This window comes from Malus domestica, chromosome 09 (genome assembly GCF_042453785.1).
Source record: "Malus domestica chromosome 09, GDT2T_hap1".
Classification (NCBI taxonomy): Eukaryota; Viridiplantae; Streptophyta; class Magnoliopsida; order Rosales; family Rosaceae; genus Malus; species Malus domestica.
In genome coordinates, this window is record NC_091669.1 from 9,188,178 (window position 1) to 9,202,715 (window position 14,538).

A 14,538-nucleotide genomic window follows, 5' to 3' on the forward strand; every position below is an offset into this window, starting at 1 on the left:
TTTTGTTTTTAAATACGACATACCATTCTGAATTATTTTAACGCAAAAACTATTTAACTAGTCAAAATGTCAAAAAATAACTCGATAAATTGTATTAATCAACCTCACTCAATATGCATCTACCTACACATTTAATCAAAAAAATAAGCTTAATGGATTGTTCATATCAACCTGATTCAATACACGTCAACTTACTCATTTGGTAAGAAAAAGGCATGATGGACTGTTTAGGAACCTAAACTAACTAATACATATTTGATTAACGCATAGTGTGGCAGCTGATCTGTAAGTACCGCACCAATCAATGGCTCTATCTCATTCAATTTTAATCAAATACATTATCACATTTCATATGTGATACTCTAATGTCTGATAAATCTAACATTTACTCTATACCAAAGTTATGTTTAACCCCCTACACTAATCAATCTGCTGCACCAAAGTCCCAAAGGTGCAGCGTCGTACCCCCGGAACACGCTGCGACATGTCGTTCATCGCATACGAAAGCGTTGACTTCCTCAATCATCTCCATGAAACTGTACAGATAGGCCCCTCTCTCCCCCTCCCACACCCTCACCACCCCACCGCCGCACATTAGCGCGTACCCTTCGTTCATGCACCCCATCACCGCCATCTGCGACGCCCTACTCACGCTAAACCTACAGACCTCCTCCAGCGTGTCAGTCCGGCGCACGCTAGCCAAACCCCTCCTCCCCACTATAACGAACGCCGTCCGGCTCACATCAGCCGCAGTCACAATTATCCCTCTCCTGTACTCCTCGCTCAACACAAACCCTTGATTCCTCAGATCGAAGACAATCACGCGCACGCTCGTGCACGCCACGGCCGTTTCGTGACTCGTGACTCGGACTCGGCCTACGAACTCGGTCATCTCCGTTAGCATGTGCCACCCCATCACGGCCTCCGGATCCGTCAATGTCCCGCCGACGAAAGTCAACTGTTCAGTCAAACAATCCCAAATGTGAAACGCCCGACCCGGAACACCCGCATAGAGCCCGACCCACCATCTTTCGGATCCAGTGAAATCAACCAAAACCCCATCATTTACCACGTCGCCCAAGTGGGCCCTACGAGTGATCTGCGGGCCGTTGATGATCGCTACGTGGATGTCTCCGTCCAGCAATGCGAAGGTGAGAGTGGTGTCTGTTATGACGATGCCGGTAACGGCGCGGGAGAATCGGCCGAGGCGGTCGCGGGGATGGGGCCGGAAGGTGCTGACATGCAGGCGAGTGGCAAAGTTGAATAGGCGGACGGTGCCGTCGGCGAAGCCGCAGGAGAGATGGGCGTCGGAGAGGGTGAGGCATCGGCAGGTGAGGCCGTCGGGGTCTTCGACGTCGGACGGATCGAAGTGGAGGGTCGTGTGGGTGGACCTCCGGGTTCGGAAGTTTGTGGCCGTCCGATGCCAGTAGACGTACTCGTCTCGCCACCTGTCGCGAAGGAGAATTGTCCGGCCCCAGATACGGCGGGTAAGGCGACGCCAGAGAAGGTCGGAGCGCGAGACGGCGCGCCACGTCGAACAAACCTGCACTCGGAAAAATGTCACGTACGCGATCAGTTTCAGTAAGAGTAGGTTACAGCTCGTTCATGCATGCACGTTATATTGAATGGAAAACATGAAAACTAAAACGCATATGAGTTCTCTATTTTTTGTGCATGCAATAAAAATAAAAAAATTAATAAAATATATGCTTTCTAATTATATGTGGAGAGATGGGAATGCATGCATGAGTAGGTAGTGTTATTATGGGTATTTAACAGAGGTTTCAGATTTGATGGGTATGTGTTTTAACCAGTTAAAGGAATGACTGTAATAATACAATACATGAAGGAGAAACCGACTAATTCAACTTTGAGCATCTCCGAAGAAGCCATAAAACCACTAAAATTTTATTAAAAAAAAAAAAAACTCCATAAAATCATCTCCAGGATAAAATTTTAATTTTTTGTTAAAATAGCAAGAGAACAGTGTCAAACTCTTTAAATGTAGTTAGGGTTCTTGTATTAAATGTTAAAAATTTAATAAAACTCAATGATAGACTCGTGACCAAAGAGTAAAGAAAGAGAAAATGTGATTTTAGAAAATGAGTGAATTAGATTTGAATTGTTAATAATAAATATTTAAAGTTTGTTAAAATAGTGTTATTGACATAAAAAATTAATTGAGTAGCTACAATAATTTCATGACACTATTCACTCGCTAGTTTAACAAGGATTAAAACTAGTAACCAACTTGGAACGTAAAGTATCATTCATTTTGTTTAACCAATTATAGAGATAGGATTCAAAATTCTTCCAAAGTGCAAAAGAAATTTCACTGAACTAATATTTTAGTTACAATAGCTAGGGAACAATGCCAGAAAGCTATTTTAACCAGTTAATGTAACTTAACATCTTCAACAACACTTCGTATTTTAACATATCTTTGATATTTTATTAGTTCTTCAGGTTAAAAATTCTCTAATAGTTGGTAAAATTTCGTCGTGCCAGGAAGTGGGGAAAATGGCGATTAAAGATTTAGATCTCTTACTATTTGTACGTGGGTTGAGGTTTTTGGGCTGTTTGCACATATTAGGGCAAATTAACTACGGGTAGAAAGTATCACCGTGGACTGAAGAGAAGCAAATGCAAAACCCTAGCCCCACGGAGGAGACAGTTGAAGCCATGCGCGTAAACCCTAGAGAGAGAGAGAGAGAGCGGGCCTAAAAGGTGGAGCCCGATGGAGAGTACGTAATAGTAGAATAGGAGCCGGGGAGTGTAAGAGAAGAGTGACGAGGAAAAGACATCAGTCAGAGAAGGTCTAAATAAAGAAGTGGCAGCTGTGTGGTGTACAATTTTCGTCTGCAAATCTCTCATCTCCCTCCCTCCTTCGGAGGATTCTCTCATTTTTCTTTCCTTCTCGTTACAAATCACGTCATAAGAATAGGAGCCGGGGAGTGTAAGAGATGAGTAAGGAGGAAAAGACATCAGTCAGAGAAGATCTAAATAAAGAAGTAGCAGCTGTGTGGTGTACAATTTTCGTCTGCAAATCTCTCATCTCCCTCCCTCCTTCGGAGGATTCTCTCATTTTTCTTACCTTCTCGTTACAGATCACATCAATATTTTATATTAATTTTTTTATAAAATTAATAAGATAAAAAATAAAATGTAAGAGGAGGAGGATGAAAGAGAATAGGAATAGAGAATCCTATTTCCTCTCCTTCTATATCTGTGTGGATTGTTGCTACCTGCTTGCCTGCTGTATGAGCTTTTTATTTGATGTCATGGACACTGGAGACTAACACCTCTCTCTCTCTGCTCTCTACATTTTTTATTACCCAATCCAACGTCTTACAACATATAATATATATATATATATATATATATAATACATATATGGCACCTCCAATTACAAGACTGCTCTATCAATTTGCATTCCACAAGATTATATGTGATTTTCTAGTTTTACTAGTTACAATAAATACATCTAATTTCGGTTATAGAAATTCGCACTTTGACTCAGCAGGTAATCAGATTATTGTTCTAACTAATTTAATTAAACTCAGCAGGACGATTTTATACTAGAACTTTTGATACAGATGTAAATACATAATTGTTAATAGGAGACTTTATATATAACACTGTAATATCATTAATTCAATATCCATGGGAAACAATTAGTGTACCTAGCTAGAGACCATGAAATGGACAAAGATCGACCACCTAGAAAACTATGAACAAACATATACATATACCTTGACATAATAAAAAAAATAGGATTGCAAATTTTGCGTGCTTCCCCACACATAGTTGCCTTTCAATTCCAAGAAACGTGTAGCCAAAGCCTGTCTTGTCAAAAAGCAGAGAACTTTTCATCCCTTACCCCTACTTTCTTTGACTCCTCTAAATCCCACCCGTGCGTGTACCACTCACGTTTTCCCGCTCTAATTGGATCTTCTTTCCTTTTCTATTTTCTTTTTTGGTTTTTCTTGCTCTTGGAGACCCCATCATGTTCTTGTTCTTGGGTAATGGTTTCATGCTTATTATGAAATTTGTGATATTATTTTATGTTCACAAAAATATTGATCTAAATCACATCGAAATCTATCATGTGCAAGATTCTGTTTTGCAAAATCAAGAAATATGTTAACGCTCAATGTCTGCCACTGACATGCACAAAACGAGATTGCGTTCTTAAATAAAAACACAACTTAATATAATATGTAAATTTAAATATATCAGCAGACATGTCAAATTGTGAGACAAAAGAATACAAACTTCGTTACAATGGTTGTAACTTCCTTCTTAATCTTAGAAGATTATACTTATTCAAGCATATGTACCCATTCACACAATATGTTTAAGCAATAAGGGTGAAATTACTTTAAATTTAACATACCATAGGTTAGTCAATTTCATCACTCTAGCTAGGCTCCAAAACAGTTTTCAAACGTTCAAGAAAGGACAAAGCAAATAAGAGTCACCAGAAGCAAACATAGAGAAATAGAAGTCACCAGAAGGTATTGCATTGGAAGTAGCAAGAGACATGCACACCTCTGGAGTTGACCAGTAGACATCACCTTGTAAACCAAACAAGCATTGGGCTCCATGTACTCTTTCTGTTTTTTTTTTTTTTTTTTTTTTTTTTTTTTTTTTGGGAAACTTGGTCTCAATATACTTTATGACATATGCAGTTGCATCAGTTGCATGCAAGGTTTTTTTTGACATGGCCCTTCAACACCCATCAACTGTCAGGATCTCGACATCTCAACCCGCTCCTCAATCTAAAGCTTCTTCGAACTTTTTGCATTTTCTAGGGCATGAAGTTCTGACATGAAATTCCTTTTTAAGATTCTAAATCATTTTCATCCATAATTTGAAAGAGTATTAGAGTAGAGAATTTCTTTGATGGATGTGGTTTTTCATTAACCCACTAGTCTTTCGAGTTCAAATTTTTCATCTTACATTTTATTCAAGTTAGACTTTTAAGTAATACTGTTTTTATCCAGTACCATTCTGTTTTGTTACTTTTTAAATGTCAAAAACATAATCTTGTAAATTCCAAAAACATAAAATAATCTAAAAAAAGACCCAGCGGTAATAGATCCCTGGAATCTTGTTCTTGTGGACTTGCATAACAGATTTATAATATTAATTATAGAAAAAGATAAAAACAGAAGATGAATTTTTGTACGTTACTGGCATGACTATTGTTGTACTTGGAACTCCAATTTAGTCTGAATTAAAGTGGACTATAATATTCTTGCATATAGTACTAAAAAACACCAAAACAAAAAAAAACATTAATGGCTATGGCAGCGAAAATATAACTGCAAGACAAACGTTAGCTAGATATAGAAACGTAAAGTTTTATGTACAATCCAATCAGAGCCGGCCCTGAGATTTCAGGGGGGGGGTTGAATTTGAATTGGAAGCCCTAAAAAGTACTAAGAATTTATTTTTTTATATATTTTTTTGTTCAAAATAATAATTTTAGTTTTCAATTAAGCTTCTATAAATTCTAATAGCACAAACAAATTTAACAAATGGAAAGGTGGCATATTGTTTTTCTTAACTATTTAGAGGGTTAGGGTTCAAATTTGTATGTTATTCTGTGGAATTTTTATATAATTTTGTGGAAGCTTATGCATTTAATAAAAATATAAACTGAAAAAAATGATGGAGATGAGTTTCGAACCCGCAATAATTCCACTTGTACTAAGACTCGAGTTTGTAATATTTTACAAATACTACTATATACAAGTAAATGCATGTAAAATTGAAAAATCGGGGGCCATTTCGATTTGGGGGCCCTATGCGGTAGCACCATTTGCACCCCTCAGCGCCGGCCCTGAATCCAATCCATCCAGTCTAACAGCTCCCCAAATTTTGCTATATAATTCCAATTTCCAAACACTGCTAAGTGATAAAACCAAGCTTTAAAGGTCCTTATCCGAGAGAAAAAGAGGAAGAAAGGCATCCCAATAAAAATTTGTAGAAAAGTTCAGTCAAAAAAGTAGAGAGAGGGAGAGGGATTGCTAGAGCTCATAAGGGCAAAAAAAGGGGAATTTAAAGCCAAAATAACCGTTTTTCGTTAGATTTGGAAAGGGAAAGAAATGAAAGGCCAAAGAAGCCAAACACAAACCTCCTACTAGTGAAAGGGACATTAAATTATTTTTGCATAGAAGAGCATTGAGAGCATGACCCTTCAAAAAAGCAATTACTTTCTGAAGCAAAAGAGTTTCTTCTCTCGAATGTAGCTGAACCAACTAGTATACCAGAACAGTGTGTTTTCCTCTCGGCGCTCATGCTCGAATCCTTCGCTCTGTAAAAAGGTGCCACTATACTATCTAGAGGACTAGAACAAAACCCAGAACCCGTTATACTCGTTTATTGGTAATTTCTCATGTTTTCACAAATAAAGGGAAAAATAAACCCATAACCCTTTTTTTTTAATATATTTAATATTTAGGGGAACCATCAATTGAATTAATTTTGGTCTGGCAGGTTTTTCTAGTGTATTTATGCATATGATGCTCTTTGACTAGACTAATATTTTCTCCATTTTGGAATAAGAACCATCAGTTTCTCAGTAAGACCTAGCCGGATTCTAACGCTGCGTACCATGCCAAAGATCTCCCAAAATAATCAAAATTATATAACAAGCACACAATTTTTCACATATTTCACATTGCAACACAACTAGTTAATCAAAAGATTTCATGTGTTAATAGTTAATTAGCCAGAAGAACAAAAAGTATTAGTAGAGTATTAAAGATTGTTTAATCTTCTTATCAGAAAACGTACCTGAAACACATTAGCAAGGGCTGGAGCAGCCGCAAGTCGTCCGACGGAGCGAGAGGCTTCAATGGCAACTTGGGCAGCGAGGGCTTCCACAAAAGGCTCAGGCCAGACCTCGTTTACGGAACGTCGTCTGGAGGAGGATGGCCCTTCGAGATCACCACCTCTTCGTACACTGCTAGGACCAGCTGCATTGGCACTGTCGTTTCCATTTCCGTCATGGGATGAGGAGGAAGACGAAGATGATGAAGTTGATGATGGAGCCGAACTGTAAGAGGTAGACATGAAAATGACAAAGAAAAAGGTGGGAGAAGAAGACACAAGGACAAAAAGGTAAGGTATGGATAAAGACACAATTCAAGCGAGGGACCCAAAAGGTCTGTGTGATTATTGGATATTTATATGCAATTTCACACTCTCTCACCCTCTCTCACTCAATAAAATAATTTAAAACATAATCAATGTTTGCATCCACCTCGTATATGAGAGACCATATTTCATGACGAGGGACATTAGTGTGGGCGTATTCGATCGGTGCAATATAAATCATTTTAGGTGCACCTCTTTTTCCAATCAAATGTGATTAATATATTTTTATCTTAATAATTTTATAATCAATGATCATGATCATTCTTTTTTTAATCAACATTTAAAGATCATTCAGCCAAAAAAAAAAACGAGTTAAAGATAGTTAATCAAAAATACAGAAAAAAAAATGAATTCGCTTGAAAAATAATAAAGTTGTTATTATAGTGCAAATTAATGGAATGAGAGTGTACATTTTCTTTAACAACCAAAAAAACTAACGTTAGACAATAAAAATAATGTATCATTTTAATTTTCCCTTTCCGCACTTATCTTCTTGTTTTTATCATATATTCAATCTTCGTTAGGAAAGATTTTTTAGTGTAACAGTCATACGAGATGGTACACCACGTGTCATTACATAAATAGAGAGATATGTGTGTCAAAAAATTAATAACTTAAAAAATATAATTTTCCACTACTTACATAAAAACACATGGTATATCATCCGTGTTCCCGTTACTATAAAAAAATTCTCCTTGGTTAGGGGGGAGAAAATTGCATCGGGAATATAGGAATGCCAAATTCACTTCACATTCACAGTAATAAATTGATAGTGAAGATAATCAATTTATGACATAATCTTATGGAAAATGAAGAACATTTTCTTGTTTATTTTTGTGAGTTAATAAGGGGGCCGGGTCCAACCTAATTAGAGAGGGGGTGGGAGGTTGATTTAATTTCCCGGCCTGCAAAGAGGGCGGTGGGGAAGGGGTGGGGGTTTCTGAAACCGCAGGGCTTATTATGGATTAGCCCTGGATTTTTCAGTAGATTTTTTAGCCCTAGCTCCCCTTGGTCCCTTTTGGTCACTCTGCATCCTGTTCAAGTAAGATCGTGTCTCCCTGTATCTGTATCAATTGCAGATGATTGTCAAGAAAATGGGCATTGAATAAAAAAAAATTATTTTGTTTTTGACTCCTGAGGATGATTTTGCAAGGAGTGCATGGTAAATAGCATTGTTATTAGGGAGTAGTAAGTAGCAACTGGCGCTGCTGTACTGGAAACCGCTGTTCATATATTAATAACTAGTAGGTCAAGTTAGTTACAACTCCTTGATGGTCGATGAACTTTATTATGCAAATTGTTGAATTCATATTAAAAGTAGTAACTGTTTATCATTTTGAAACACGTAATAACTAATAAAAGTGATAGAACCATCGACCAGTATTCAACCGATGCGTGGAAGTTATTTTGTTATTCAGATTGTAAAATATATAAAAATCTGTTTGTGCTTCATCAAATTAAACTTTAATTACGATTTCACACCCATCCTTCAAGGTGTTGCTATTTATGCTCACATATTTCTTCCTTTGATTAATTATTGTAACAACCAAATCATTAACAAACTTAGAGAGGCAAAAAAAGCATAGAAAAACATAAGATATAAAATAAAAGATTAGGTGACAATGATTAAACATCTAAATTGTGGGAGTTGAAAACTTAGAGCCTTCGAATCAATAGAGATTATGGACAAGGACTCGAAGTTTGATATTGTGAGCCTGTCAGTTGTGAACTTGTGAGGGGCCAAGAGAGGAAGGAAGATATAAGAAATTTTGGTTTTGGATGGATTATTGTTTTGTTTGTGTTGTAGAAAAGTGAATGTTAATTAGTTTTGTACAACAAACAAACTATCTCTTCATATTATTGAAATGTGTTTCATTGTTTCAAGTTTAAATATTTCTTTTCTTACACGGTTAATTTTGTCAAATACATTCTCAAATATATGGTTTTTTTTTTTTTGTCGAAATATGGTAATTAGATTAGTTCATAAAATAAAGTGCTACCTTTTAATTCATAATGATTCTTTTACGTATAAAATTACATTACTTTTTTAGTTTAAATTAATTACATAAATTACCATGATCAACGGTATATTAGTATAGTTTTCTCTCAGACCATTTTGTAATCAAATCTATTTCTTCGATCAAAGAAAACTTTTTATCCCATAGTCAAGCCTTTATTTTAAAATCCGTTGAATAGTTTGATTGCAATATTTGTAGAATAAATGATAGAAGAAGGTAATCAACACTCGAGTACGAGTTGAAAACTTGAAAAAGATTTTTAGATTCGAGGAAGTTGGTGCTATGATGATACAAAGTTTTATAGGTTCCAAAAAATTAAGGGAAGCGTGACATTTTGTCCGCCATTCTCGTACTACGACCACTGCACCTCTCCTGCTCTGCATGTGCATATAATAGGAGATGATTAACATCAACGTGCCATCCACAACTTGCTTACTAACTCTTATGTAATTTTGGATATAAAAGCCATATTAAGAACGTAGATCTCAAATCTCACAGCATCAACAATAAAGTAGTCAAATAAATATTCAAACTCGTAACTAAACTCTTGTGATAAGCTATATAGGCAAAATTAAGCTCCAATAAAGTTGTCAATTAAGTAGGTAAACTTTGCCTACTCCCTCAATCTAGGCAATATTGCATATTTCTACATATGGATAAATTTTTTAGTGTGCCAGGAACACAACCTGGTACATCAAATATCACAGTACAAGTGATTGGATTTTTTTTTCACATATTTAACCACTTGTATTATGACATATTTATTTATAATAAAGTATTCCATGTGAGGCCAAAAAGACAATATATATATATGTAAATATCAAAGGTGAAAGAAAATAGTAAAATAAAATTTTGCTTGCTTAGTTTGCCTATTCTATTGGAATGATACATTTTGTTTATAAGCAACTTATCACGTCAGTCATTATAATACAATTTTGTCTATTATATTTATTTACATTATTGGAAATGCTCTAACAATAATGATAACAAACTAAATCGATACCGAACATAAATTAAATAGATTTTGGCAATATATCTTTAGCTTAATTTCACCTCATAAGCAAATTTCACAAATGTCATTTACACATTTTCCAGAAAGTTAATATGACGGCATGCAGCGGCGAAACTTGGACATGATTATAACTATAATTGTATTCGGTCCTCACAATCTCCTAGCGAGATCAGTCAACTTCTTAATCTCCTTTGTTCAAATCACTCAACAAAGCACGCTTTTATATGTTTCAAAACTATAAAATTTCTTATATAACCACGTACCTAAAATTAGCTCAATTAATAAAAAAGACAGCATGCTCCGTTTTCTAAGTACGCCCCGAGGCACATCAAACAACCATATTTGCCAAAGACAAATTATATATCAATTGAGAAGATTTTTTTTTAATTTTTATTTGAGTAAACAAAAAGAAAAGATGGGCGTGCAAAGACGCAGAGGATAAGAGCGTGGGGAAGAAGAAGAAGGAGGAGGGAAGGGTTGGGTCAAGGGGAAAGACAGGAGAGTGCTTTTTGACTAGAATGGCATGCTTATGTCTAATCATCTGGCGCAGTCTCGATGGAATATAACTGAAAGATCTTTTTTAGCAAAGTACAACTGTCTATGTCACTTGCTTCCCCATCTGTCTGTGTCTTTCTCTCTCTCAACTTTTTTGGGAAGAAAAATACAGATTAAAAACAGCTGGAGTAGGAGAGTAGGCTGCTACTGCTATTAATTTCTAGGTACTAGATACTAGGGTTATAGTAGGGTTCCTGCCACAGTCAGTCTTTAACTATCATAACCATATATCCTCACTAACCTCTCTCTCTCAATCCTCAGCCACAGGTAGAGAGAGAAAGAGAGAGAGAGAGAGAGAGAGAGAGAGAGCGAGACAGCCGATATCACTGGCTGGCCTGGCTTCTGCTACCTTCTGCATGCCCATCTGCAAGCCCTTGTGCTTTCACATTTCAGAAAATTTATGAGGAGGATTATGTCCTCTCCTTTTTTTCCTTTCCTATCCTTCCCTTCTTATATGAACTGCTATAATTAAATTACGTTAATATTTTATATTAATTTTTTATAAAAAAAAGAAAGACGAAATAAAAAATGTAAGAGGAGAAGATGAAAGGGGATAAAAAGAGAAGGTGAGAGAATCCTAGTCCAATTTAAAGCAAGTCCAACAGGGGCTTAAACCCGATGGACAGTGGATTGCACAGTGCCCAATTGTTGGGGCGATCAAGTCCAGCCCATGCGGGTTTCAGTGTCGAAGGGGGCCCAAGCGAAGGGACCCGGCGTGAATCGCTGGTCCGAGAGCTCGAGGTGGGGGTGATGCAACGCTGACGTCAGGGTGACGTTACTCATAATATAAAATTAATAAAAAATTAATAAAAATCTGAAAACAAAATTGATTTAATTTTTCAATAAATATGTTATCATTATCTTCTAACTTACACCATACTTTTATATTTTCTCAAATACTTTGGGTTGTAATTGTAAACCAAGCTGTAACCACAAGGAAGAATATGCAGTATTACGCTTGAGAGAGAGAAGAGAAGTGAGTCAAGAGAAGAGAAGATAGAGAGAGAAGTAAAACTTTCATATATTACATTTTCTGAATGAATACAATCTAATCTGTTCTAAGACTATATATTCTCTATATAAAACTTGCTCTTTAAGTCACAATATAACTAACTCTAACAGTCTTGCTAATCTCTTGACAAATGTCTTATTATATCACCATTAATATTATCCTTAACAATAATTTCTTATTTAATGACACATGGTACAACTAGACAGATTAAAAATCATATCTAAAATTACAAAAAAAATTATTTTTTATTATTTTATAAAATAAAAAATATTAATATTTTATTACCTATTGCCATGACTATTCAGTGTAGATGTGAAGATGCAAAAGGTAATTACTGTTCATTGAAGGTTATTCAATAGTGATTTACCCTAAGGGCCTTTGCAACGATGAAGTTGCTCATGCATCCTTCTAGGGGTGGGTTCGGTTTAATTCGGTTCGGTTTTTTGCCAAAACCGAAACCAAACCGAAATTTCGGTTCGGTTCATTTTTTTTTCGGTTTTTTTCGGTTCGGTTTTTTTTCGGTTCGGTTTTTTTCGGTTCGGTTTCGGTTCGGTTTCGGTTTTTTGTTTTTTTTTTCTTTCAAAAAATGAAAAACATTGAAATTTTAAATTTTAACGTATCCAACACAATCATAACACAAGCATTCTAACTATAATCAAAGACAATGAAAATAAACATTTAAAGTTGAACTAAAATCATCAATCAAGTCTTCCAAAGTCCAAACTAACAACATCACAACACAAAAATCGTACAAATGACTTAGAAAAGTTAAATTGTATGATGTTGTTCAAAGATCAGGGTTGTTTGCTTGTAACTGCATGTTGACAACTTGATTAGTAAAAGAAATGCGTGGGTGGATTTATTTAGTGTGTGTTGGATTCTTTTCCATCACAAATTCCCTAAGTAATCTACCCGAAATAAATGTTTATAGATTCTGTTACATGTTATATGAGAGTAGATTTGGAAAAGAAAGCTGAGACAAAAGTAGACAGTGCTATGGAGATGAATGTAGGTACTTCAGGATGAGGTTTGGCTCCGGAACCTTATATGGGGGATAAATAATAGGTTAGGGTTTAAAGTTTTTATAGGACTTTTTTTTAATATTTTGAGCTTAAAGTTTGGCAACACATTGGGTTTAGCATATTTTAACTTACAAATTGGGTTTAGAAAATAATATCCAAAACAAATAATTAAATAAAAAAATTAATTTAATTAATTCGGTTCGGTTCGGTTTGGTTCGGTTTCTAGATCACTAAAACCGAACCGAACCAAAAGAATTCGGTTCGGTTCGGTTTTTTCAATTCGGTTCGGTTTTTTTGTTCGGTTCGGTTTTTTCGGTTTCGGTTCGGTTTGGTTTTCGGTTTTTTTCGGTTTTCGGTTTTTTGAACCCACCCCTACATCCTTCTATCAACCTCATTATAAATAAGGTAAACTAATGAAAATGGCTTGAAAACTTTGAGTTTTAATGATAAGGACAAAATAAAGGGTAAAGTGAATAGTACCAGAATTGACTTTTTAGTGTAAAAATGTGGTTTTTCGTTAAAGTGAACAGTACCGGGTGTTTTTCGTTAAAGTTCTCTTATAAATATGGACCTTCCATGGTTGGACCCATGTCCCTTCCTCCTTTTTCAACCGAAGTAGGATTTTCTTCCCTCTTTTCCTCTCACACTTTGTTTTCTATCTTATTGTCTTTATAAAAAAAATCAATATAAAATGTTAACGTGGCTTAATCGTAACCATTCAAATAAGAAAGAAGAAAAAGAAAGAAAAGAGAAATTAGAAAGAGAGAGAATCCCCTCCTTTTCAGCCATGTCCCTCCTCCTTTTATTATCCCTTTGGTTATACAAACTACCTATCATTCGTTCATCATCAATCACTACAAGAACAGTGACTATTAGAGCAAGTCCAACCATGGTAGATTCAACATTCACCTCCCATCCATTTCTTCAGGCCATGGCTCATGGAGTCTTTTGCAGTAGCCATGTTGATTGTAGCCTCAAGTTTAGATCTATGACAGTTACTATTCATGACGGATTGAAGTAGCATAACCATAGTATCTATTTTAAATTAATTTTAACCGTTGAATAATTAGTGAAAAACATTGTCATGGTAGTTACTATTCACAATAGGTGAAAAGTAGTAAAGCGAAGTCAAGACAATTAAAGAAAAATTAATGAAACCTTTTCGTTAAAGTTCATTTTAAATAAAATAAGTCTTAATGAAACACTTTTGTTATTGTTCAATTTTAAAGTTAAAGACATTTTTTATCTAAAAAATCATTCATGGTACTATTTATTAACACTTTTATTTTGTCATTTTAATTAAAACTAAAAATTTTTAGAACTTTTCGTTAGTTTTTCTTTAAATAAATAAATATTAACTGTCACACAAGTTCACTCCTAAACTCAAGTCTACCAAATGGGTGAAAATTGTTCTTAGTACCTACAAATTAGAGGTGGATATATAAATTGCCCCAATTAATTTTTATTAGAGGCAGAAATACAGATGTACCTCTTTTAAAAAGTTATTAGATTAGATGAAGTCCACACATTAGTAAGGAACTCTCACAAAACGTATATATCTAACCAAGTCCCAATATTTTGCTTCTGAGCACGCAAATTAAAAACAAACATCTTTCCTCCCATACTGTGAATGTCTATGTCGCCCTTTTTATCATCATTTGCAATAAAAATAGAAAAATAATTAAAAAAATCAGTAAAATAAAAATAACTAATTAATCCAGAAATAAATCACACATAAACAAACACTCATAA

General features: G+C 35.3%; 1 protein-coding gene across 1 annotated transcript; it reads right to left on the reverse strand.

Annotated features, from left to right (window-relative positions):
* Positions 1–299: 299 nt before the first annotated feature.
* Positions 300–7,122, reverse strand: LOC103411461 (transcriptional regulator STERILE APETALA-like). The gene is made up of 2 exons (XM_029107517.2): positions 6,805–7,122; positions 300–1,543 (listed from the first exon to the last, which is right to left on the reverse strand). The coding sequence occupies exons 1-2, from the start codon at positions 7,081–7,083 to the stop codon at positions 425–427; spliced, it is 1,398 nt and encodes a 465-aa protein (XP_028963350.2). The 5' UTR covers positions 7,084–7,122; the 3' UTR covers positions 300–424.
* Positions 7,123–14,538: the final 7,416 nt, after the last annotated feature.

Bases quoted from the DNA above. Each gene is read 5' to 3' on its own strand.
- LOC103411461 (XM_029107517.2), bottom strand. From the start codon at position 7,083: ATGTCTACCTCTTACAGTTCGGCTCCATCATCAACTTCATCATCTTCG. The intron at 1,544-6,804 runs GTACGTTTTCTG...TTCCGAGTGCAG, and splicing joins CCCTTGCTAATGTGTTTCAG to GTTTGTTCGACGTGGCGCGC.